At 40.7% G+C, this 27,818-nt stretch overlaps 1 protein-coding gene across 2 annotated transcripts in view; it reads left to right on the plus strand.

Moving 5' to 3' along the window:
- The window catches only part of sipa1 (signal-induced proliferation-associated 1), a 43,726-nt gene that overhangs the window by 2,942 nt on the left and 12,966 nt on the right, over positions 1–27,818 (plus strand). For both annotated transcript variants that reach the window (XM_074671850.1, XM_074671849.1), the window contains exons 2-10: positions 13,882–15,519; positions 17,235–17,359; positions 17,556–17,744; positions 19,466–19,640; positions 19,983–20,086; positions 22,179–22,336; positions 22,713–23,322; positions 24,886–25,160; positions 25,882–26,268. In XM_074671850.1, coding sequence (XP_074527951.1) covers positions 14,406–15,519; positions 17,235–17,359; positions 17,556–17,744; positions 19,466–19,640; positions 19,983–20,086; positions 22,179–22,336; positions 22,713–23,322; positions 24,886–25,160; positions 25,882–26,268 — 3,137 coding nt within the window. In that variant the 5' untranslated portion in view covers positions 13,882–14,405. The remainder of the gene's footprint in view (positions 1–13,881; positions 15,520–17,234; positions 17,360–17,555; positions 17,745–19,465; positions 19,641–19,982; positions 20,087–22,178; positions 22,337–22,712; positions 23,323–24,885; positions 25,161–25,881; positions 26,269–27,818) is intronic.

Below are 27,818 nucleotides of genomic sequence, written 5' to 3' on the forward strand. Positions count from 1 at the left end.
TTGTGCCGTCTGCCCTTTTAAAATCAGGGCTAGTATGCTTAAATGATGAAGATGACAGTTGGTTCACGGCGTCACACAGCTATGCAGCGAGGTTGAATCACTTTCAAGGCTGAAAGATCAGACTGATGTCTCCTGATGCTGTTTGTCTGCAAGGATTCTAACTTTAAATCACATCATTTATCCTGTGTCTCCAAAGGATTTGGCTGGAACAAAAAATCTTCCAGCAGTCACACTCTGCAGTTTCTACTTGATGAAATGAGGAAGATACAGTCTGTAAAACAGGCATTTCTGAAGCAACATTCAGTACAAAACACACAAAACAGACAGTGTGAATGTATCTGAACCAGAAGTTGCAAAAATGTAGGACAAAAATGTGCAAAGTGACTCTGATCTGTTTCTCTTCTAGGTCATTGAGTTTTAGATAAACACGTTGGAGGGTTACCAGGCAGATTTAGTTCTGGTCTGACTCAGCATCCTATCACTCCTCTCATTTGGAGCCATTTTGCATGGCTACACCCCGGCAAGCTCCCCGTGGGGGCTCAGTAAGGGAGGCAGTTGGAAAGGCGGAGTCTTGTCCTCGTCGGATGGCACAATGCTGGCAGAGTAAGCCTCTGGGTGGATCCTCTTAGCATGTGCTCCGGGTTGTCACCTGTCCCCCGTTGGCTACTTGTCTTAATGGAGGATCAGGCCTTTGGGTTTATCTGACACTGTTCTCTCCTAGAGCACCAATAAGAGGATGCAAACGGCTAGCTTAGAGTTTAAGAAATGGTATTTCCACACATTAGAGATAAACTAGAAACAAATTTAATTGAGATTTTAATATTTTGTGAGTCAAATCTCCAAAGAGTGTCTTTTGTCTTCTTTTAATATATCATTTATAGCTTCAGCTTTTAAAAACAGTCCCCTAACAGTTTTAAAACTTCCTCTGTTAGCACAGCACAATATTGTTTGATGTTTAATATGACACAAAGGAATAATAGTCATTAATACCCCTTTAAAAATCCATTAGCTGTTAGAGAGTTTAGTCAAGGATGAACAATGAAATAGGTACCTCTAGCTTAGAGAACAAAACCACTATTGATGCATGAAGTTTTAGACCCATTTAAATACATGAATAGGTTTTTTAATTACTGTATTTTGTATAGAGCTGGAGAGCAAGATAATAAGAAATTGACTTGGGATTTTCACCAACAAAACACTCAAGTTATAGCATTAAAATATGTAAAAGCAGCAGCCTTGATGAGACATATTAACAGTGAATTCTCACATTTCTATCTATCAAATATAAGCAGCATACACGCATTAAATAAAGCAAGGATTATGTTGTAAAATGTATCCTTTGGAGCCCTTTGTTCCTCTCAGTTATGTCATACATACATTAAACCATTAAGCGGTGCAGTGGCTCCTTCTCATTGTTCTCTTGCCATTACATGAGAAGTGCACTCGAGGGTATTTCAGAGCCACTGAAAGCAGACCAGGAGAGACCATTTACGCTCACACTATGTCACTTCATCGTCATACACTGCAGATGGAGATCAAAAAGGCAGAAAATATCCCATGCTAAGGAGATTCTCCAACCACCTTCATAGTGAATGTGGTGATATTAGAATCAACAGTGATTAAAGGGGCTGTGAGGAGTTAGAAAGTGATCTTGAAAAAGTCTCCCTTCTAGATATTTGCCTAATTGTAATCCACATTTTAAAATGAGATTATCAGCGTCAATATTACAGGTTAGCAGGTTGAGCCGGACCTGATCAAATTACGGCACGTCTAGGTCTCTATGACAACACCTTTCAGGTTGACAAAGTATTGCTGAGAAGAGATTAAACACAGAGATCTGTGTTTTTCTCTGCTAAAATTGATTTCTATGACTAACTTTGTAGTGATGGTGGACACAGGAGCCTAACTGTTAGACAGAAAAAGGACAGAAGAGCAGAAAAAAGCCAAAGGGGAGAGTGATACAGCCTGAGCTAAAGGCTAACACAGGGGCTAAGCTGTTTGTGATAATGTCTATTCCAACCAACATGCAGCAGTTATTCTGCAGTGGTCTGTTCAAACTTGAGAGTCTATCAATAAAATGAAGAGTGAGGTTACGTTAGCTCTGCTTGGTAGATGACTAGCAGGACAAAGCTAACCAGGATTTACAAATGTTACACGTTACGGACATGTGATGTCCTTAGAGCACCGGGCTGCCAGCTGCGCTCAATATAGACGGCTACCAAACTACATACAAACTGACAGTGTTTACTTGTTATCACGTTAGCCTACAGATATGTTGGAGCACTGCTGATAGCGCTACATAAAGCCGTGATTAAAGGGGCTTGATGCTTGATGTCACGTTTCAAACCGCAGCGCTACGTTACTATACTGATAAATACCTTACCTCGCCATGCTGTATGCGGTAAAAAGTTGTCTTGAACAAAGAACAATCTTGATTCAATTCCAAAACAAACACACACCTCACTAAAAGAAATTTACAACAGTGTGCATGAGACTCCGGGCCAGAAGGTGGCGAGACAGTCCAATTTAAACAGAGCCTCCTTGTAGCATCTTTAACAACGAAGTCATGTATTTTCACCACTGAACTTTTTTTTCCACAAATACAAAGAGGAAGTAGCAACATCAACAGTTTCATTTTACGTGCTCGGGAGTGAAAATAGAGAAGCGAGAGAGCAGGTTGTGCAGATACTTTCAGTGCTGCTTTGTCCATCCGCACAGGACCAGACAGAATCTGCACACAGAAACCACCTGAGAGATGTGGCCTCTGTGGTGGAAGAAGGGGAGGGGTTAGCACCACGTTCTCTAGAGAATTAAGTTTGTACACACATCGTACACACATGACTTTCCGTCACAGCAGTTATGTGTTAGTTACTACCTTAGTGAAAAAAAATTAACTCCAGAAATAATAAAGCTGGCTGCAGGCACACACTGATAAACTCTACAAATGAGCAGGTTCTTTCTGTAATGACTCAGTGAATCATTTCATGCAAGCCTTAATGTACCCTCTTAAATCACACCATATATAACAGCACTGCATGTGACGCACTGACTGTCTTGGTTCTCAAGTGGGAAGCCACAAATGTACGCAACTGGTTCCTTCTTATGACTTCGGCCTACAAAGAAAGCAGTTCACAAGCAGCTATCTGCATCACTACAGCTATCATGTTGGTGCAGGATCTGCTCATTTTTATGTAGGTCAAAAGTTACAGAGCTGCTGGTGTTAATGACACAAGGCCACCAGGCTGGTGAGAGGCTGCTCACTGCAGCAAGTGCTGCCCTGCTTTGTGCAGAAAAGAGGCAGTTAGTTTTTTTTTTTATTCCTGTTCAGATGATATTTGTTTTTGAGGTTTCATTATTTTGAGCTTTCTGCAGCACTTTTAGGGTTAATGTGCAACACTTTAAGCAAGTGAGAGAGTTTGGGTGGGTAGCTGCTCTAGCTTCAACACTACGTCTCCTTTCTAACTTGATTTTCATTCATAGATCCATTCAGATAAGGTGTAAAGAACAGTGTCTTGTGCCTATTTTAAAAGTGATTTAAAAGTGATTCAAAAAATAATGTAGGGCCCCCCAAAAAATGTGCTTTTTCAGTTTTTAAACACCAACCTACATGCTGTGCTGAAAAGTCACTGAACACATACACACATTTGTAATAATGCTCAAATCAAAGGCATGATAAGTTGCACTTCCTAAAAATATGGCAATTTGTAGACTGTGATTAAGAACAAAACAAAAATAAGATTGCATTTCCGATCCAATTTAGCTCTTATCCCTTCCTCTTCTCCCTCACTCGGCCATTGCTGCTTCTGCCAGTGTTAAAGCTCTAAATGAGTTACTCCTGTTGCATACAGTGAACTTATGGTGAGTAAAACATGATTTGTATAATTAAGCCTAAAACAGAAAAAAAGAAACCAATTAATTTGTGGAATGATGAGAGGGTGTGCGAATAAATGATGAGCTGTGCCTCCATACAGGCTGATGAACTCAGGCAGGCGCTGCCTCGGCTCTGGGAGTCAACAAGAAGCTGGAGTCTATTTCTCCAGTAATGATGGCAATTTGTTTCCACTATGATCATAATGGACACAGGCTCAAACAGTGTGGCCTTTACCCACACTGCAGCACCCTGCAGTCATAAGCAACACTTATTTAGAGTAAGTGCAAACAGCTTTTGGAGATTTGGTCCCATAAAAAGTGATTTTCCGCTGATAAATAGGGACGGGTGTGGGGACTATAAGAGCTTCAGCCATTTTACAAGCACTCAGCTGTATTTCAGTAATATAAAAAAAGATGAGGAAGAGGAGGAGGTCAGTGTAAAAGCAGAAAAGGAAGGGCTTCAGATCCGAAAGCAATGGGAGAGGAGATTTTCCCTCCCTTTTTAGAACAGCTTACAGTACGACGCAGAAGTAGCGGGGACTGTACTGAAACATAATAGACACAGTCATGAAGCTGAGGGTCAGTTCCTTTCTCTAACACACACACACACACACACACACACACACACACACACACACACACACACACACACACACACACACACACACACACACACACACACACACACACACACACACACACATAGGGCACTCACAGAGGGACAGCTGCTCTTCCTGTCACATCTATGAGGCTTTTATAGAGTCAGCAAAGACACACATGCACTCTCACATTGAGGCCTTGAATCTCTCTGCTTGTCCCCTCAGTCACATTCACACACACACACACACACACACACACACACACACACACGCAAACTAACACACTCACACACACACTAACACACTCACACACCAGCACAGGGCCTGCCACAAGGTGTATATTCACAAACACACAGGAAGTGGCAGTGCTCTGCCAGCACACAGTGTCGATGTCACGGTGAATAACACGTCAAACAATAGCCAAAAGAGTTTGGTACTTTCTTTCCACTCCCACAGAGAAGCACGTAGCTTGTGTTGGAAACAATAGCAGTCACATTTAAGAGTGCATCAGTTTAAGGTTGTGCTATTTTTTACAAGAGGAAGTCAGGTTCTAATATGAACAAGATGGAGCTTTTCTCAGTCTACTTCCTCTTTGCATTTGCAGAAGGAGGCGGGTCGTAGATGATACTTCCATAAAAAGCCAAACAAAAATACATTGAAAAGTCTACATGCACTGAATTGTGTAACATTTTACACTCTGTGAAATAACTCTTTCTAAATGTGTTCTCTTTGTAAAACCTTTTCTTGAAAAAAAAACCCCAAAACATCTTACATAATGGCCAAAAGTGAACTGAAACTGGTGCAGACATCACTGAAGTCACATGACAGGTGACCTTCGACCAAACTGCAAGACAAAGGAGTGATACACAGACTCAGATATAAATCATAACAAATCTGCTCTGCCCTGTTTGCGTGTTCATCCATGATGGTCCGAGAGTGGACAAGGGAGCAACCAACCAATGAATAATTAAAATCTTGGTAACCCTCGCCCCCTTTTCACCCTGCCTTATTAATAATTCATCAGCCAGAAGACTTATTTTCAATTTTTGAAGGACACATTTTGAGCCGGGCAGCTGTCCTTGAAATTAAAGGTGTTTGATGGTGTGAAGATGAAGCTTAATCCTGCTGCAAAGCTGGGGGGGAAGCTTAACCTCCACATACAACCACTACAACAGAGTTATACAGCAGAGCTAATGCACACAAAGGCTGCATTTTACTGGATCTTACTGCTGATTGGTCCATTCCAGGAATGAGGCATTCAACAAATATTTCACATGAAAGACTTTTTGGATGCAATGAAAAATGTAGGTCTTTATCATATTTTTTCTCTGACTCGTTCGGAGGCTAAAAGCATGTAGTAGAGCCTTCCATTAAAGATCTGATTAGCATTATTATGTTGCAACATATTTTACAGAAGAAAATAAGAGAAGAAAGGAGTTCATTTTCTTTGCTCTGATTTTCAATCTTCAATCTTCAATCTTCATCTTTTGTACAAAACTATTTTATTATTATTATCATCACTATTATTATTATTATTATTATTATTATAATTATTATTATTATTATTATTATTATTATTATTTTATTTTTTCTTACTATTTAAGCTCTAACTTTTTTTGATATATTTAGTGTGTATTTTAAATAATTGTACAGAGAAACTGTGGCTAATCAGAGTCAAATTCCTTGTATTCTTGAGATAATTGGTGAATAAAGGCGATTCTGATTCTGATCCTGATTCTGATTCACCCTGGAAGAGAATAAGTACCAATAACTTCTGTAAGTGTAAGTGATGCCACTGCACTTCTGTTATATGTGAGCATCACCTTATTGTAAAAACATCAGTCAAGACAGGTTCATAAAAGCAACACTAAATTTCAAAGCTAAAATGTGTGGGGAACTGAACACACAGCAGTCATATTGCAGATTATCAATCACAGAGTCACACTCGGGCCTAGAGCGCAGGTGTCTGTTACTGCAATATAAAACCTGTAATACCTTTATATATAAACAATCTCCTTTCCGTCCTCATTGATAGTTATTCTCTTTGTAAAATTGAGCACCAGGTGTCAGAGATGCAGGCTTATGCGTCTTTGGGGACCAATAGCTTGGACTGACGTTTGCAAACTGTAACAATGAAAAAGAGAGATGAAAGAGGGGGAGATAGAGAGAGTGCTGCAGTAGCATCCACTTAGCAGCCTCTGGACACGGCCCAATTCACTGTCCGCAGTGGGCTGGGCCGGCAGGGGAAGATCAAGGATACCTGGAGCAGAAGTTGAGCATTTAAATGAACTCATTTTCTGAAACAGATCCAGACACATTAATACACATTTAGTTTCTTAAAAGCATAACAGGTCTGTGTCACATAGTCTGCTGCAGAACAGGGAGGCAACCTGATAGCAGAAGAAACAGGATCAATAGGGAGAGTGAGACTGAGCCTGGTTTTAGAGTTCCCCAAATCAATCACTGTTAGGAGATGATTTAGAGTTTGTGGTTAAGAATTGGCAGGGTAGCTTTTAACTACACAGACAGATAGTGACACTGAAGCAGCTGCAGATCTGGAGACTGGAAAGCTGGACATTCAAGACTATTTAGGGAGATACCTGAGCCATTTACCCGCTCTGTGAAATGTTTGCTGAGGTGACGTACCATGGATCTTGCTAGAATGAGTGCCTAAGTGTTTTTTTTTTTCAATGCTTTGGTATCCGTCTAAAATATCTCAAGACTGCTTATCTGTGGTAGTATGCAGCACATTTCAGAGCTTCTGCAGAAAAACAAGCACTGCATGAAGTTGCACGTCAGAACGGTGAATGCAGCTTGATGTGATGATTAAGCGCAGAAAACATTTAGTCACTTTTATCATCTATTTGTTGCTAAGCTGTGAGGCTTATTTCTTCTGTGTCTTTTTCACATGTGAATTACCAAATCTCACTCACATGTATCAGTATAAACAAAACATAAAGGACTAAAAAACAAGCTGAGGTAAAGTCAACCTCTGTTCTTGTTCATTCACTTGCTGTAGGTGTGGAAGAGTAAAGTACAACCGATGACGACACCCATCCTCTCAGGGTTCAGAAGTCAGTCATCTCTTCCTGTTTCACAGGATGCAGACTTGCATGACCAGCACACAAAATAAGTCAAGCAACCACGACTTCCCCAAAATGCTGTTTGTTTGATATCTGTCCTCTTGACTTCATTTGGTACTCTAGTACTCACCAGAGGCTCATTAACCTTGTCCTGGATTTAACATGGAAGTGGGCCACATTTTTGTTGTCAGTTTTAGCTAACATCCACCTTGGACAGCACTGGTGCAAATACAAAAATATTTTTGAGCAACAGAAAACACAAAAACAACTATAAAAACAGCTATAATCCCTGAAAGCAGATAAAATAATGCTGCTGCACAATCTCGTTTCACATTCCCCTTTTTTGTTTTGATGATGTTTTTCAGGCTGACCTGACACTGTCCTCACCTCTGATTGACACATGAGCTCAGCGCACAAAGAAATTGATTTTTCAGCGCTAAAATAAAGTCTATTTTATCCACAGCATGTGAGCACAATACTGAAATCATTACTGTCCACTGGCTGCTAACAGAGTTTTAAGCTCTCAGATGCAGGATTAAACACTGCTGCCTACATGCATTATTGACATTCTCGGGGAAGGGAGACCAGCACTGGTTCCATGAGGGGATCTGCAGAGGGTAGCATCATCCCAGGGTTCTCAGTGATTGCTGCAAATTAAAAAAAAATCCTGGACAGCACTGGCTGTGTGTCTGGGTCATGCAGCCAGGGCTGATCCTGTGGTGGGACAGACAAAAGACACTGCGTCATTAAGATTTGGATTTATTGCTACTGTACCCAATGACACTGTCTACCAAATTTCTATTTTTATAAATCTGTCCATCCAAATAAAAATATGTCCAAGTTTTACTCCATGATAGGGATTATGATAGGGATTATGTGGTGAATCGGTTTCAGTCAGTGAGGATGAAAGGCTGAGTAATGACTTACTGAGGTTTTCCTTTAGACCATTTCAACTCTGATGACATGGAAATGTCAGGGAATCATTGACATACTATAAACTCACAGAAATCCAACTAGAAATACGGAAAATCAAATTCTGTGTTGGTCACCACTAAAAGTCACTTAATTCAAAGTGTTTGAGTGGTTTCTTCTGATCAGGCCAGAGAGAGGTCAAGTTTCTGTTGATGTGATGGTGGAGCTGTGGCTTAGGGAGTGTCGAGGGTCATGGATGATTTCCATTAGATGCTGTGTGCAGATGTGAGTAAGCAGGGCCTGTATGGAGTATTTAGTTGTGGTTGATCTGTGCAGCTGCTGGATAAGCAATGAACTTGAATTTAAAAGCTGTAAACTGTGTGAATATTTACTTAAAGATGATGCACCTGCACTATAAAAGAGTGTTTATCATCTGTCTGAGAGCTTTCATCTATAGATAACAGAAATATACCTCAAGAAGCAAATTTCGCAGGGGGAACTTTTAAACCTGCATCCTGTAAATATCTTAATAGACATACAGGATGAAGTTGCTGATAAAAATTAAACATAAATAAATGATCTTGCCCTGAAAGCTGAGATAAAGCATCTTCAGAGCTAAAGTCCTGTGTGTTTACAATCATGAAAAAAGGGGAAAAACAACTTCCCAAGCCTGGTTATTGTCTCCAGCCTTTATAATAAGTTCCTTTTTATTAACATTCAGCCTGTCCTGCCATCACAAAATCATCCTTTTGTGATTATATTAGGGTTTTGTTTTATTCTGGTTGATGTTGTTCATGTTCAGTTAGAAATATTCTGGGAACACATAAAGCATGTTATTAATCATTCATGTGTTGTTTTGGAGAAGACTTTATTTGCTTTAGATGTTAGCCTTGTTTTTCAAACGACAAAGCCTCACTGCCTTTGAGTGTGGAGGATGTAACATGGCATTTAAACTGTAAGGTTAATGCATACAGCAGGAAATATACTGAAACTACATTGAGTTCCTAAATGAACCGAGCAGACAGCTGAGGGGGTAGTGACGACCTTAGTTCCTCTTTGCTTTGTTCTTCTGTGCAAGGTGCATGACACACTTCTCAGTAGTTGTAACAGACGAAGAGGAGGTCACAGTTAGATGATATCTCTCCCATCTTATGAAGATTTCATTGAAGACTCCTCATTCCACTCATGGTAAGAAAATTACTGATTTTCTTTTGGAACTTGTCGTTACTAAGTACAATTTTCTTCTTTGTGTATTTAAATCTAACAGGAAATATATTAATGGACTTTCTGTCATCCACACAGGGATAAATACTGATAACAATACTGTATTTTATACTGTATACTTTTATACTGTATTGATAAATACTGAAACAAAAAATGGCTAATGCAGCTAAAAATCATGCTAACAACTTGAGGCTGTAATAAAAATACCCCTATAATCCACTCGAACTTTAAAAACGAAACACAAAAATATTTTTGTCATCCGTTCAAAAGGTCAAAGGAGTCAAAGGAACACCTAACGTTGACTCTGAACTTAACAGATTCAAAAAAAAAGAAAAAAACTACAACAGATCTTTAATTGGCACTTTGAACTGTTAACATGCCTGCTGTGACATCACCTCTAGTATCACTTCTGTTTAACAAGTTTATGTGTGAAGAAGAAGAGGTTAGAGTTGCCTATCTTGTTTTTTCTTAATGCCAAGCTGTCAGGCATGTTTTTGTCACCCGGCACATAGTTGTATAAAAAAGTGACCAAAAAAAAAAGGATTCTGTTTCAGTGTTTACACGATGTTTATTTATCAATTTCATTGTTCTTAAGCACTAACAGAACCATACACCTCTGTAAAACTACTGTAAGTGCAGCTTTTTGCTAAGCTAAACATTAGCATTACCTTTCAAATGTGTTGAGTTGCAAACATGCTGATATTGAACAGGTGAGCTTCTGTCATGTGACTTTGAGGATATTGACCGCCAAACATGAGCTCTTGTATTTGGTCTTGCTGTTATTTGATATTGCCCTGAGACAGGGTAACTTCATCACAATACTTGCAGCCAGGTAGCATACACCTGTGCCTTATAGTTTTTAGTTTGTGGATAAATCAAGGCTTTCCCCTGGATAACATATCTTAAGCTATAGGTTCAAAAATAAAAGCGTGACTGACCATCCTCTGTTTGTTACTTATCCCCCCCCCCCCCCCCCCCCCTTTTGAATGACTCTGGTGAGATACCATTGGGTGCTGTAAATTGTTTGTTGTCAACTGTACATGTGTTTTCCACCAAAAAGTGAAAGCCACGTTTTTAAGTTGCACATTAATCTTGTTTTTATTTTTTACTGAGTTCATCCAGGTGGCTAACATGGCACACTCGTTAGCATAGCTTTCCACTTTGCCCCTGGTTGTCGTTCGATTGCAGTGGCATGTTTACACTCAGGTTGGCTGGTTTTCAAAGGTTGTTTTTAGTGGTGCAATGATACTATTCCCCCTCTGCTTTGGATGTTAAAATAAATTGGTCATGCTGCTGTCTTAGTTGCAGCAGACTGTGATTTGTTCGAGGTTTGATGCTGCAAAATCAACCAATTCCCAACGGCACATTTTGGAAACAAACTTAATTTACTCTGACAGCCACATAATTGTTGTTGTGTGTTTGTCCCTGTGAGGATTAAAGACGGGGGGAAGGTGTGAACTGTTGGGGCCCAAGGCAATCAATGGAGAAAGTAAAATTAATCTTGTTTTTTATTTTGAAAGTCATACTTAACCACACATTTGAGTTATTTGATGAAATCAATTTATTGCCCAGTTGTAGGCTGAGGTGTTCAGCAGTTTAGCGATTTAGCCAATTATCATCACCTTCTGGTATCAAGCAGATTAACAAATGTCAGGATCGTTGTTTTTATCATTACCTCCTTCAAGGAATAAGGTCACTGATAAAATCAAATCCTTTTGGGGTACTTTGAGAGAATTTTGATGCATTTCAAGAGTAAACAGAATTATTGTTTCTGCACTGGTGGACTAGATACCACACTGAGAGGGAGAGGGTGGCACCAGACCAGTTGCTATGGAAACACTGAGTGATTCATGGGTTGGGGGTCTTCAGGAGCTCAGGGGTATGTGATTTGTTCAAGGTGGTGAGTGGTAAGTGTTCAAGTTCAGCCGGTGCTGTGTGTTGGTGGAAAGCAGGAGTGTTTCTGGCAGATCCTAGAAGTTCAGTTTGTTGTTGGAACAACATGAAAGCAAAAAAAAAAAGAAAATCCTGCTGCCAAAAATCTGCACTCCCACTCCAAGACAGGGAAGAAAACCGATCGCTTACACTTATCAAGACATTGTTATGGAGCATGCAGATGATTGCAGATATACAAACATCATTTGTGCCCACATGTATTACGATCATTTGAAGGTTCCCACATGCCCGAGCAGAATCCTAATGTCAGCCGCAGCGACACCATAAAGATGATACAGAGGCTTCTCTGTCTGCGCGCTGTGTGTGTGGAATCTCACATATAGTATAACACTCCAGTTATTGTAGACTATTTGATGCCTGTACGATTTTGTATGTGATGTGTTACCTTTTTACATAGCATCTCTGTATCACCACCATTTGAAGTATACACTAAACAAAGGAAGGAAACCATGCTCTATTTTGGTTCGTTGATACCTTGCTCATGCTTGTATCACCATGAAGAATATGTGAATTCTGATTCTTCTTTTTGTGTGAACTCAGTTTCATTGAATACTGTATGTTTCAAGCTCTGTTGAGTCTGTATCGGCTAGTTTCAGAGCATCGCACTCCACCAAAATAGAAAATGCTATTTTTGATGCAAACAGAGAAAACATGGAGGTCAGATGCTGGGGGTTGAGAGTTAAATCAACTCATGATAACACATATTTTCATTTGCCTGTTCCACACAGTTCAGACAGCTCTTACTTCAAGAAAAACAAAATAAATTGTTCTTTTAAGATTATTTATGATGGTCAATATATAATGATAACTAAGACAGTTTTAAGAGGAATCAAATAATGCAGTACACAACACTTAGTACTATGTTACAACCCTTAAATAACCCATGTTTCAGTCTTTGAAGAGTAGCCATTGTCCTGCTCTGTCTGAACAAACCTTGGGGAGAACGCAGCTAAATCTGCAGTCAGCACCACTTCCTGTTACAGTGACCACCTTAAATGTCAACCACTGTTTTCTGGATGATTAAAGTGCATATGAAAGCTTCAACACACATTAGCATATCTTGACATGCCATTTAAACCAATGATGACCTCTGATCCGTGATCTGAGACAACAATAACTCAACTCCCAGATCTGAATCGATTTTTTGCAGCTTTATCACAGCTAAACTTCAGACTACCAGTAAAAAAAAGTCAAGTGTGAGAGCAAGGAAGGGAACCAGGATGTTTTGTGACTTCCTCACGTTACTCTACAGCAGTTTGTGTATGTGTGTCAGTGAGTGTTTGCGTATGTGCAGCTTTCTGTCAGCAGCTCCACACTACTGCACCTGCTCTGTGGGCTGCAAGCGCACGAGAAACGAGATGCATGAGAAAAAGCTAGACAGGAAGAAGCCGCGTGCTTTATTGAGCGCAGCATAAAGCTTTTGCATTGCTTGATTGACGTCAGTCTGGTCAAAGACAGGGTAAAGGCAACAAACGACGACAGAAACTGACTGAGCACTGCATGAAATTGAAACAGTTTTTGGTAAGTTGCTTGCAAAACTTCAAAAGCTAAATGCTGTTTGGTCTTGGAAAGAGGAAGCATACTGTTTTTGCATAGCAAGATACTTTTGCCTTAAAATAACTGAAATGACTTTTAACATTTTTTTCGACAAAGTAAAATGAAAGTGTCCCAGCAGCTGATCTGAAATAATGTCCCAGCAGGTAGTTACAAAAATTCCTGTGCTGCTTTTCATGTCGTCTTTTGAATATTAATGAAGAAGTTAAATAAAACAACTGTGTGTTTGTATGTTAATGTATGTGAAGGTGAGAGATTGTTAGACTTATTTCTCTTGTATGTTGGCACACAGTCAGCGAGCCAGGAAGGGCCCCTCCTCTGAGTTAGTGCCCAACTATTGTGAGCGTGTGCAGGCTGGACGTGGTGAGCGGTTGGTCCGCTGTGATGCTATTTTGGGAAACTATGGAACGGAAAGTGTGTAAAGGAAAGAGTATTAATAAAAGAAAACAGAAAAACAGAGGTACAAGGCATTACCCGACAATGAAACACAAATCCCACCTGCTTGCTGCTTTATTCTTGGCATTTAATACTTGTTTATCAAATCTTCTCTACAAAGTGTTTCTGTGCCCACACTAAAAAAGCTGTTTAGAGTTGAATAAGGATCTGTAGATGAGGAAAATTGTAGTGTGGGTAAATGATGTGTAAGATAATGTTAATAAAAGAGGTTTCTGTCTTCTTTTTTGCAGGTGGCCAGTGGAGCAAAAGGGCAAAAGGGAAGAAGCAGGCACTGAAGAGTGCAGAAGAATGGATGCCATGTTGGGACGGTTGATAGAGACATTACCTCTCCCACATGTAGGAAAGAAAGTCTGGCTCCAGTGATGATCCTCACATGCTTACCCTGCAGGAAGGGGCACCCCAAAACTGGAGTTCCACTAAAACACCCATCTGTACACCTGCAACAAAAATATGCTTCAAATTCACTTCAATTTTCTTCATTTTTACACTTCAAGGACTTGTCGTCTTATTTAACAGCTCACAGAGATTTCTATGGGAGCCCAAGGGTTGAAAAAGGTCAGACATCTTAAGTGGTGTGAATGAGTTCTAAATTTGCTGCTTTCGCTCAGAGGGGTCTTTTCTCTCCAAGCACATCACTCTAGTTCCACACCGGTACCACAGAGACCAGGGCAGGCATTTAGCTGGGAGAGAAGGAAGCTCTGGGAGCCCAGAGTGAAGACAGGACTGAAAGACTGGAGCTAGTTTTGAGGGCACCATGCAGTCAGATGATCTCTTCATTCGCAAATTTCGCCGTCAGAACATGCGGCCTCCAATCGCAACAGTGAACTTTGACCCTAAACGGGAGGCAGGTGTGGTGGAGTGGCCTCCCAGGAGGGAGAGTGATGGGGTCGATGGAGACAGCCTCACTCCGAGCCGTGTGGGCCTGAACCTTAGATCGGTGGGCCGGGGCCACATCATGCAGAGAAGTAATAGCGATGTAACTTTAGGGGACTTGGACTCCTCTGGGAAGGCTGGGGGGAAAACAGCTCGGGCAGCAGGAGAGAAAGCAGGTGTTGGAGCTCAAGGGGACTCAGGAGTACTGCTGCACAGAGAATACGGCAGCTTGTCCTCACTGGAAAGACAGACTCAAGCCCAGGAGGCGAGCGCTGCAGACCAGGGGCCTCTGAGTCCAAATGCCCTCCGCTTCAAAGACCCTTTCCTGCTTCTAGGACTGCAAGGGAACCCTCCAGAGCCTGACGGATTCTTCCGAGGTCTGTCTCTTTCCACAGGGGACTCCCCAAAACCTGCCAAGCCTCCAAAGCCTGAAGGTCTAGGTAAGAAGAGCAAACCTGTGCCTCCTCAGATCCCCCAACCAGGACCATATGACAACATTGGTGGTGGAGCCTGGGTGAGGAACTTTGCCCACTATGATGTTCAGAGCATCCTGTTCGACCTAACTGAGGCAGCCACAAACAGAGACAGCATTGGGCGTAAAAAGAACATCACCTCAGGAGCTTCAGCCGCCTCCCAGCTGAGGCCTCTATCACAGGCCACCCCATCCTCACCTGCACAGGGTGGTGGAGGCAACGGGGGGAACACCGATGACCCCGAGCAGTCACTGCTGCTGGACGAGGGGGATGGCAACGATAACGAGCTCTTGCTTAGCTGCCCACACTTTCGCAATGAGACAGGAGGAGAGGAGCAGGTGGGCCTGGGTAGATCACAGGGGAGGCGAGGACTCTGGTCCAGCCTACGGACCCCCAATGATGCAGTGTCGGTCCTAGAGGAGCCCAGAGAGAGTCACATCCAACAACAGGGCAAGAGCAACTACTTCATAGAGCACGCAGATCTGGGAGCCCATTACTATCGCAAATACTTCTACATGAAAGGTAAGTAAAGCACAACACAGCTCACTCTGTTCATCAACGTGTGGAAAACATCACAAAGACTGAAACTGAGCCTTTTCAGCTTGTGGTGCCATTTAACCTTAATCTATGATCAGAGGTTTTTTTCCTTTAACCTCCAGGCCTTTGGTAAATGTTACTTTCTCTTCCCCACATTTTAAAACTCCATCTACTGCCCTAACAAATGAAGACGATGGCCAAAACAATTATAGTACAAAATTAGAAAAATATCTTTTCAGCTTAAAAAATTGGTATCCTATGTTGCTCTTACTACTGTGCGAGCTCATGCCTCATTTTAAGGCTTGATCATCCTTTACCAGGATACACATTTTCTGCTCTGTCACTTTACTCTAGAGGGACTGAACAATAGTTATAATGGAGGGGCGTTTTAAACAAAGCAAGGGGATATACAAATCTTTTTTTTCCTGTAGTGGATAGCAGTCAGATTTTTTTTGTCTCTTTAAACTTTAAGCCCGGATTCAAACTTAATTTCAGTATGCCCTTGGGTTTTGTTGTGTAAATAGACATCACAGAAAAACCTTTTTTTTGTGTTTCCTTCATATAATTATGCTGCACTTTGCCCATTTGCAGAAGAGAACAAGCATGAGAACCAGACAGATCCATGAGCTTCTACTTTTTTTGCTCCACCAGATGCATGTGCTACAGACCCCCTACCCATGCAGCCATTTATCTTTTATTGATCTGATTTGATTTAAGCACCAAAAAAGCCAAGATGGCTGTTGATCTGCAATGCCCTGGAACTGCTACGTCACCAATACCAAACAAACTGGAGAGCAGTTTTCATGATGCGCACACGAACAGTGCCACGCCACATGTCGGATTGTTATATTGAACTTAAAGCTGTGGAAGATTCAAAGCCCACAGTCTCACTGATACATCAACCTCTTTGCTGCATCCAGAGGTGTCTTTGCCCATTGATTACAGCGCTGTGAACACAAACATGAATGAGAAAGTCGTAGCGCAGATGTAGAATTTGTCTGATTAGGCCAGGCTAAAGGCCTAGCTGGGCCAAACCTTGAAACTAGAAAAGCACTCAAAGAGCGCAGACCTCTGCAAAGCAAATTGTGATTGTCACACAACACTTTAGTCCTACTTTAATGTTATACTCCCTTTCAGCAGACTGTCTGCTACAATTTGGTGTTAGTTAAAGGTTTGTACAATAATTTGTTACCTGACAGCGCTGAAAATTATAATGACCCAGTACATATTTCATATTCCGGATGTTGGTGTCCAGAATATTGCCAGGATCTGGATCGTACTTTTACATCTGTCAGAAATGATTTTGAACTTGTCTTGTATTGTTTCACAAAGCCATCTGACCATTTATGTTAACATATATGGTGAGAACGGCCCTATCACACAATGATAAAGAATCCTTAAAAATAATCCAGGATCAAGACAATGATCTGGATCACCTCCAAAATATAATCATCAAATATAATCTTTCTTATCCTATTTTGAACATTTTCTGGAATTTTCATCAAGATCTGTTTGTTACTTCTTGTGTTATGTTGTTCACAGACAGACAAACTCTCCCAAAAACATAACCTCCTTGGTAGAGGTGATAAAATAAATCCTCATTAGCATCACATCTGAGCTACAACTGTCACAACCTTTTGTCCAGTAGCAGCATTGTCATGATTGTTCTGCACTGATGATTGACTGCTGTGTCATCACAGAACACCAGAATTTCTTCGGCATGGATGATCGCCTCGGTCCAGTTGCTATCAGTTTCCGTCGTGAAGAGAAGGAGGGATCCAGTGGAGCTCAGTACAATTACAGAATCATCTTTCGCACCACAGAGGTAAACCGTCCCTTTGCCCTCTTCAAAGCTTTCGTCAAGCTCTGTGTGTGTGTGTGTGTGTGTGTGTGTGTGTGTGTGTGTGTGTGTGTGTGTGTGTGTGTGTTTGTGTGTGTGTGTGTGTGTGTGTGTGTGTGTGTGTGTGAGTGTGCGAGAAATCGATTTGACTGGATGTGATGACTGTGAGTCGTCTCCTCAGATGAAGACACTGCGAGGTTCCATACTCGAGGAGTCTGTGCCTTCTGCCGCTCGACACACGACCCCCAGAGGCTTGTCTCCAAAGAGGCTGCTGGAGTTCATCATGCCTGAGTTGAACCTGCACTGCCTCCGCTTGGCCTCAAACTCCCCCAAGGTCCGCGACACCCTGCTGAAACTTGACGAACAAGGGGTGAGTAAGGCTGCCTCTGCTGACACCTAAGACTGATGGATGTGTGTCGAAAAGAAAAGTATTTCAGGAAATCTTGAAATCACAGAAAAAAAAAAAAAAAATTAGGTACATCTGTAGTCTGATCAATATTGTGTGTTCACACAAGAAAGAATAGTGATCATACCTTCATACTGCTGCATCTTTATTTAAATTCCAGATATATAGATGAGCTACCTATAAAATCTTAATATAATATCTGATGACAAATCAATATAAATAGCACTTGAATATATGAGCAATTGTGGGTATATACTCACTATGTTGGCTGCCATATTATGTCTTGCAAAATAATAAAAAAGATCACAGATATAAAAAAAGATTAACATAAAGATGATGCAAAAAAAAAAGAGAAAAGAAGAGATCAAAAAAGATACTACTACCACAATCATAACATTCGGCCTCATTTACCAACAAATGTAAAAATATTTTCTCACTCTGGCAGGTCATTAATCACCGTCAGATTCATTACACATGCGTACCAGACAATTTCGACCACCTTGCATTTATTGTAATCAGAATAAATCTAAATTGACAAGCGAGTCATCAACAAAGTGAGATTTTAGTATGTACATTAGCATATTTCCAATTATAAACTCAGTATTTAATTTAAGATTCAGTACTTAAAGTACGATAAGGGTGAAAGGCGGCAATTTCATGGTTGTTTGATACATTGAGTCAATCCACAGTTTTTATTTTTATATTCTTTTAGAGCTTTTTTCTTTTTCTGAAAGTATTTTAAATGTGTCATGCATTTAGTTAAAACCAAAATGTGTTAACGTCCTCTGAGCAAGTTGGTTGTCACGATATGTGCGTATGCATGGTCTTAGGAAGTTCTAGTTTTGTTTGCAGTGCAGAAAAAATGCAAGTAAGTAGGGATGCACAATATATCGGTATTAATATCGGTATTAGTATCGGTATCAGCTGATGTTGGTCATTTTTTTAAATATATCTGCATCAGCTGATGTGTAAAAGTGGGCCGATATTTACTCATTAGCTGCATTTTCAAAGCATCTCGAACAATCTTTCAAGACCCAAATAATATTGTTTTCTCTGACTATGTAAACACCAAAACTACCTAAGAAGAGTGAAAAAGGAAAACTAGTTTGAAAATAAGGGGAAATGTTGAAAAATTCAGTTTGCATGATTTTCAGTTTGTTCACAATTTTATCATCTCAGATTGTTTTTTTTGAATCAATATTGATATTGGTAAATATTGGTTATCAGCCATAACAGCAATATTAATATCTAGGTAGCTATCGATACCTGCCAAAATTTTCATATCGGTGCATCCCTACAAGTAAGACTATATTGAGAAATCCCATACTTGTGCTTCAGACGTTTGCACACATAGTTTAGGCACATTTTTGTGTATATGCACGAATAGAGAATGAGGCTCATTGACTTTTGAATCGTACTTAAACCCCAGATGAGCCCCATAGGTGAACTCAAGCAAAAGAAAAAAACACCACAAAAAAGGAAATCCTTCTCTTTGAAGTTTTTGGAGCTTTGGCGTAAAAGCTAAATGAATCTCACACAGCTACATGTTAATTTTAAGTAAACCTGCTTCAGAAATATCTGTAACAGACAGTGCAGATCTAAAGTAAAAAGCCAAAATATCAAGAGTGTCTTGAAAATAGTCAGTGCTATGAATAAATGATCAACTTCTCTGTCTTCCATTGCAGCTGAATTTCCAGAGAAAGGTTGGCGTGATGTACTGCCGGGCCGGGCAGAGCTCAGAGGAAGACATGTACAACAACGAGAGCTCAGGGCCGGCCTTTGAGGAGTTTCTGGATCTGCTTGGGGAGCGGGTGCGCCTGAAGGGCTGGGAGAAATACCGAGCTCAGCTGGACAATAAGAGTGAGCTGGAAACACACACCACTACTCGATCTGTTGGCTGCATCTCACCTTGTCGCCATTATCCAAAGGGCATCAGTGCAGCACTGAAAGCCTGAGATAACTGCTATCTGGCCTCATGTAATCTGAGTAATGCCTGTAAAAGAGCATAGTCACTGCTGATTATCTCCGAGCTGTTTTCCCCTCACTGAGCAACAGAGACAGTAAATAGGACACATTTCACCCTGACTCTGACAGTTTGAGTTTATTCTTTCACTCACAGATGTTGACTGATTTTGCTTAATCTCTTTGTGTGATGTGTGCGTGTGTGTGTGTGTGTTCGCCGTGTGTCTTTTGCCTGTGCAGCGGACTCAACTGGGACACACTCTCTCTACACACGTTACCAGGACTATGAGATTATGTTCCATGTCTCCACGATGCTGCCCTACACCTCCAACAACACGCAGCAGGTGAAATAAACCAAATTATGTCTTCAACATCGTTGTGCTGCCACACAGCCGTCTTTGTGTTGCAGCAAAATATTTTCCAGTCCCAGATGCATCTGTCTTTGTCCACCTGACAATCCAGTCCCCTTCTGTTATTAAGAAAAATACATCAGTCGTGGTAAAACCTTAATCAACCCTGTCTGTTCGTGCTGTCATGCTTTGGTAAATGCTTCAGGAAAAGCCTCTGTGCTCTGCAACAAGCATGACATCGAAATCCTGCCCCCCAGTGTTCACTCCCACCATGAAGATATTCACTGCAGCCTGTCAGACAGTCTGCTCCTTCAGCTCACTGTCTGCTCTTTGTGAGCAGCCTTTGCCTTAATAGTGTTAGCTGTCACATTAGATATATAATAAGTATGTGAATTTAAGGTTTAGATTAAAAACACTGCACCTAAAACCACTGGGGCTGAGACAGCTTTTAATTGGAGCTTTTTAGATGAATAATTTGCTAGGGGTTTTTTTTTGTTTTTGTTTCAGGGCTTCTGAATGTAACATTCACTACTGATTTTTGCTTCACTTATTAACCAATACATCAATCATTTGTTTTATTAATTGAAAAAAAAAAGTTAAAAACTCCTCAAGACTATGTGTTTTTCCAAACAACCTCTAAAGCAGAGTGGCCAGCCAGTCAGAGACCAAGAGCCACAAAAATGACCGTGGTACTACAGAGAGCCACGTCACACACGTGGTCTTACAAGAACACTGCCTCTCACACGTAAACAAAATTACATAAAATGAAATCAATACATTTCCAATTTTCAAAGCGAGATTTACTGTGTTTGTGTGTTTAAATTCATACTAGAGAAGAGAAACTGAAACTTAAGTATCAATCCCAACTGATCCCAACACTGTCATCCATATATATATAGTTTAGATTGATTGGCACACCACTACTCATAACTATATATATATATATATATATTTATGAATGGATCGAAGAGCCATACACCGAAAAGCAGAGAGCCACATGTGGCTCACGAGCCACAGGTTGGCCACCCCTGCTCTAAAAATTAAATATATAATATATATTAAATATAAAATATATAATTAAATATCAGCAACAGCATGGTCACAGCCATACAAGTATATTAAGTTTTTTATTTTTCTTATAGCTTCTTATTCTTTTAATCAGCTTTAGTTACTTTCTATTACTTGCTAGTGCGTCAAACCTCTGTTTTTAACACCTAAGTTCATTCTATATTTTATTGTCAGTTGAACAGTAAAACACCTATTTTCACTTTTTGTCTGTTTTCAAGTAAATAACATATTAACATCCTTTGTTTTCTACAATTTATTGTATAAAACATAAACATAGTTTTAGTTACATGACCCCTTTGCCACGCCAGGCCTATCCCCAATTTTAGGCATCTTTGCTCAACTCTTAATTTTTCTAAAACAAATGAGTTATAAAAACACAATTTCTAATGCAGTATGTTCAAACACATATGGGGTTTTTAGACCTAAACATTCGTTTTTATACCAGCTGCTGTTAAAAATTAGTGTTTAAACACAAGTGTTAATCACATACTGTTTAAAAAAAATAGATTAACTCAGAATCATGCCACCCGTTAGTTTCTGACTTTTAAAGTCTTGTGATGATGGTTACTATCTTATTAACCCTGATTACACCTTACATTTGGTTGACCTAGCTAGAGACCTAAAGATGGAGTCGAGATGAGCCTTTAGCCTCCTGGCAAAGTGCTATAATGTGCCCACCTGTCAGTTCATTCAGCCCTTAATGATGCTTAATTATTACAAACCTCAGAAACAGCTCATCAGCATGTTTATTTCTGCTGTAGAGATGGACACTTTAACATGGCTGTGGTAATAGGGTCTCCTTTGGCTTTTGTAGTCAGCCTCAGAAACTGCAGTACTTCTTAAAGGGATTAAATTCAACACTGATAACTGTTGCTTTGTTTACACAAACACACTACATACTACGAGTATTAAAGAACTTGCAGGTATAGAATAGAGAAATTTAACAGGTTGATAAGTAATATTAAACAGCCCTGGTCTAACATGGTGCTTTTTTCTCTGTGTCTGTTTTTCCCAACAGTTGCTGAGGAAGCGACACATCGGTAACGACATTGTGACAATTGTGTTCCAGGAGCCAGGCGCGCTGCCTTTCACTCCTAAATCAATCCGCTCTCACTTCCAGCATGTCTTCATCATTGTACAGGTCCATGAGCCCTGCACTGAAAACACCTACTACAGGTCTGATGTCATCTTTTCTGTCTCACTCTGTTTGAATACATACATTTCCTCTACACCCCAAAAAAGATCTCACTCTCCTTTTACAGGCCGAGATATTTTAAGGCGAGAAATTCATGCTGGTATTAGAACCTGTGTTTGGATTTTACTGCTCTGAAAAAGTTATGAAAAGTTCTGGCCTTGATGAAAATACCCAAACAGACAATTTAATTTAGTAGAAGAATGCAAAGGCGAGTGTTTGCATCACTGCAGCATCTTCAGTGTTTGTTATTCTGGAGAGTATTACACAACACTTGAGCTCTGAAAACAAGACAGAGATAGAGTGTCTGTTGTGCTCTGTCTCTTAACTCTGTCATTCCTCTTCCTCTCTCCCCCCCAGAGTGGCAGTGACTCGCTCAAAAGACATCCCATTATTTGGCCCACTGTTCCCTAAGGGCGCCCGCTTCCCTCGCTCACTCGCTTTCAGAGACTTCCTCCTGGCGAAGGCGGTGAACGCTGAAAACGCTGCGGAGAAGTCGGAAAAGTTCCGCTCCATGGCCACCCGCACACGGCAGGAATATCTGAAGGACCTGGCAGAGAACTACGTCACCACCACACCCATCGACTCCTCCACCAAGTTCCCCCTGCTCTCTCTGGGAGGAAAACGCAAAGATAAGCTGAAGGGCACCAAGGGGGCGGAGCTGCACAGTGCCGGGGCACTAGTGTGGGCCGTGATGGTTAACAGCGGAGGAGACGACGGGGAGGCGGGGGAGCACAAGCTGCCCTGTCTGCTGGGAGTGTCAGCTGAGTCCGTAGTTCTCATTGAAAGGTGTACTCGAAGGGTGGTGTTTAACTGCTCCTGTCGGGATGTGGTTGGATGGAAGGCGGTGACGGAGGTGAAAGAGGGGGGACCATGCTTGGATATCTTCTATGAGCGTGGAGAGTCCGTGTCCATATGTGTGATGGAGAGTCAGGCGGAGGACATCCGGGAAGTGGTGCAGAGACTTGAGGTGGGTAAATGAGTTAGGTTGTGGGCTTGTGATGCGACAAATCATATGATAACCCTCATTCATCCTGTAGTGATTGCTACTAAACAGTAAGTCAAGACTGAGTACTATAATTAGATTAGAACCATTTAGTTTATTAGTGAGAGCTGATAAAGAGACAAACTAACAGCATCGGGGCTTGTGTTGCTCTAACTCTGGACAGTTCTGGACAGTGTTTATTAAATTAACAGTTGGTAGAAAAGACCTAGTTTCAGCAGAGTCTGGATTTAGTTCAGTTCTGTTGGGGAAGCCAAATGAACGATTGGTAAATCAAGTAAAGTTGTCTCTTTTTAAAAAATATTTCAGGGGCAGTTTTTTCATTTATCAGAAAGGACAGCTGAAGAGAGACAGGAAATGCTGGGAGTGGAGAGTTAGGGGAAACATGGAGGCTGGGAGTCAAACCAGGGACTACTGCCATGAGGGTTATAGCCTATGTACATGGGGCGCATGTGCCGCAAAAAGCATAATTATCTTTTATTTATCATATATTACCTACAATACTGTATACTGCTTGTTAAAACTTTTTGCAAAGAAGCAATTTGACTGATATCTGAACGTCAGCACACTAAATCCTTACACAACATTCCCTCATGTGCATAGCTGCTCATAAACAAACATGCTTTAGTTTTATAAAGCTGACAGTTTGAGCTGTATCCTGAAACTGGAAGATGCATAAAAGTACAATTAATAAATACAACTAGAAAAGCACTCAGAGAGCGCAGACCTCCGCCAAGCATATTGTGATTGTAGCGCAACACTTAAGTCCTACTTCAATGTTATACTCCCTTTCAGCAGACTGTCTGCTCCAACTTGGTGTTAGTTGCAGGTTTGTACGATAATTTGTTACCTGACAGATGACACAGTACATATTTCATATTCCAGATCTTAGTGTCCTGGTCCTAGTTCGATCTGGATGGTACTTTTACATCAATTACCATGACAAGCAATCCGACAATTTATCATGGAGTAATATACGCATATAGTGAAACGGCCCTATCTCACAATGATAAAGAATCCTTTAAAAAAATGCAGGATCCAGACGGTGATCTGGATCACCTACAAAATTTAATCACTTCTTTCTTATCCCATTTGGAACATTTCCTGAAAATTTCATCAAGATCCTTTTGTTATTTTTTGAGTTCACAGACGAACAAACAAACAAACAAACAAACAAACAAACAAACAAACAGAAAGACAGACGGACAGACAAACTCTCCCAAAAACATAACCGCCTTGGCGGAGGTAATAAAGTTAAAAACATTTATAGTTATCTCAGGTTTAACCTCAATTTAAGGTTATTTTCAAGTACAGAGTTTTTGAAATGAAGAAAATCTCTAAGGATTCTCAGACATTTACTTTTTTTTAATCTCTTTATTTCCCATGCCACTTTGGCATCTTTATCAACTTAGGATTTCTCATAAATACCATGCAGCCCAAAATGCTTCACGTAGACTTGAACAGAAAAATGGAAAAAATTGAGCATAAAAAAGGAGATTAATTAAACAATAATGTTTCCCCCCTCTACAGCTGGTTACCCGGGGCTGCGAGGCTTTCGAGGTCACCCCCCTGCGTGATGGTGTCGGACAGCCGGGCTTCCTCATGAACGAAGAAGGCTTTGTAACAGAGCTGCAGCGGTTCTGTTATGCAGAGAGCGGAGGTTTGCAGCTCTGGGCTCGCGTTGTGCGGCTCTGTGGACACTCCCTGGTTCACCTGAGCCCAGAAGAGAGGACCAGGCTGCTACGCACGGCACACAAAATCCACATCACCGTAATCCCACCAGACGAGAACGGGAAGCCTCGCAGGTGGGTGAGGAGGAGTAAAAGGGGGAGAGTGCTAACAAGGGCACATGTAGGTCAGCAGACATAAAGTAAGATTGGAGGAGAGGCTCATGGGTAAACTGCGTGCAAGGTCCAGAGGGGGGCTGACAGGGAGGTGGGCAATGAAAAAGAAAGAGGGGGCAAGTGGAACAAGACAGTTTAGGAAAACATGGGAGGTGTCACTCTGAGGTCACAGTTTGCTCCGCTACAGTCTGTATCACACCAGCTGGCTCCCAACTAATCAATCCCTCCAATGATCTTTTATCACAGTGACACACATTGTCCAGCACACTTTCCACTCAGCTGCAGTCAGAGGGCATAAACAGAATTTTTAAATTACCAAATAGATAAAAACAAAACCAAGCTGTGAACTTCTGCAGCTCTTTATTTTAAAGAAACAGCTCAAGCTGGCAGCAGAATCATCCTCAGAGAACATCCCCTGCTTTATTTATATTTCACTTCTGAGAGGCTTTTCAGTGACAACAAAGCCCAAATTGTCTCAAAGATGTCTTCACAGGAAATGGAGGCTCTGAGATTTCAAAAGAATATAGATGAAGCTCAGACAAATATAGCTCTTTTTTCCTCTACTTTTTGTTTTTGCCGTCTAGATTAATTTCTGACTCAACAGTTTAATAATAATAAGAAGAAAAAGGAGGTGTGATTTATTTCTTCTTGAATATGTGTGTCTGTGTTTTATGATCTGCAGAAGTTTCTCTGAGCTCTACCAGAAAGCCATTAAGGATGCCGAGTGTAAACCTGGCGAGGATCAGTCCGGAGAGGCCTGGGTGTTGGATGAGAGGGAAGAAGAAGAAGAAAGGGAGGAGGAAACGAAGGAGGAAGACAAGATGAGGAGTGGTGGAGCTGATGAAGTACACATAATCGAGGTGGGGACCTCGGAGGGTGAAGGGCACCTGAATGATAAAGAGCAAAGTGAGAGAAGTCACACCGTGCTTCTCACGCCGCCCAGTTTACCTTTGCTACGGGCAACTTCACTGCAGGACCAACCAGCCAATCAGAGCGAGGAGAGCAGCGGCCCACAGCTCACACGCAGCTGCTCATTGGAGAAAATGTCCTACAGGGATACATGTGATGGGTGAGTGTTGGTAAAGCTTCTAACACTGTTCAATTAATGGAGAAAATATGAAGAAAATGAGAGTTTAAGTAACAAGAAAAGCTGCTTTGCAAGATTGCTTTACTGCGAGCCACACATCGGGAGAGCATTAGGTAAAAGAGCTCTTAAATCATCCAACATGGCCGAAAATACCCCTGAGCTGAAGCTGACTCATCACTTTTTAATCTCTGAGTCAGTGCGTCACTTTTCCTGCAAAGGACGAGTTACAGAGAAGGACATGAAGCAGTGCGTCACTGAAGTGTGTCAACTTAACAGGAAAGTTCTGTCGTTAAAATCTTTCTCATGAGAAAAACCACTTAGGTCTTCATTCTTTTTATTTTTAAACTTCAGCACCTAGCTCATTTAATGAAAAACCTCAAACACTTCAAAAATAAAAAATTTAAATGACAGCGCACTTTTTTTTCCCATTAGTTAAGTTCAACAATGCACCATTCAACCAAGGCAGTGCACCTCTTCTTTTCAAGTGTTCCAATTCAAACCTTGATGACCATGATCTGATTCAAGAAAATATTGAAAAATTTGCTTTGATTTGATTTGACTTAATGTGCTATGCAAACTAAACATTTGGTCCCAAGTAATTTTTTTTTTTACCTGCTATACCGACTGGTCATTGAGCTTATTACATGAGACAAAATAGGAGAAAAACTAGAAACTGTAACACTGAGGTCTCATTGTGACACTGAAACCTCTGCTTTTCAATACACTGAGGTTAAATTATTTGCAAATTATCCTGGAAAAAGTACATTAAAATTAGCTATTAGCATAAGGGGGCTGACAATTTTGACCCTGGTAGTTTTTGTTTTTTGTGAAATAATGTTGTTTCTGAGTGCATCGTCAAATAATGTTAGCACCCAAAATTAAACCAGGATGTTTGGAAAAGCTGTTGAACAGCAATTGGGAAATTTTTGAAAAATCATCAAACTTCATAAGGGGTAAATTATTTTGACATCAACTGTAACTTTTTAGCTTTACAAAGCCCAAATAAACTCCTAAACTAAGTGTTAATTTTCCCAAGATTCAAATATTAAAGCAATGACAGAGCTTTTAGCAACGTGTCACACAGGAGAGAGAATAAGTGTTATTTTTAGCTCGATGCATCTTTTATCTTATTAAAATTTCTTTCGTCACATATAAGCAGAATATAATTTTAATACTGATGGCCCTTACCAATTGCACTGCTCTCGATAATTTACAGTTTTTGATTAATTTTATTCTTATAGTAGAGAAACATTTCTGTTCATTCCAGTTAAATGCTGTATGCTTGGCACCTTGTAACTTAACTTCAATGTGTTAACAATTTTTTAAAGGCATCAATCCAAACCACAAGGTAAGTTTATAAACTTGAGTATTAAAATGGGCCAGAAATGTATCGATAACAGTAGACTTCACCCAGCTATGGGTGGAAAAAGCATTTAATATCAAGGGCTACTCATAGACTTAAAAAAAAAAATGGACGTCATCTTGCACAGCTCGAAGTGAGGTTGCCACAAAAATTGCTCCCCCTGGTGGCT

The sequence above is a fragment of the Halichoeres trimaculatus genome, unplaced genomic scaffold, assembly GCF_033239565.1.
Source record: "Halichoeres trimaculatus isolate MK-OKI-2021-1 unplaced genomic scaffold, fHalTri1.1 fHalTri1_scaffold_6, whole genome shotgun sequence".
In the NCBI taxonomy this organism is placed as follows: Eukaryota; Metazoa; Chordata; class Actinopteri; order Labriformes; family Labridae; genus Halichoeres; species Halichoeres trimaculatus.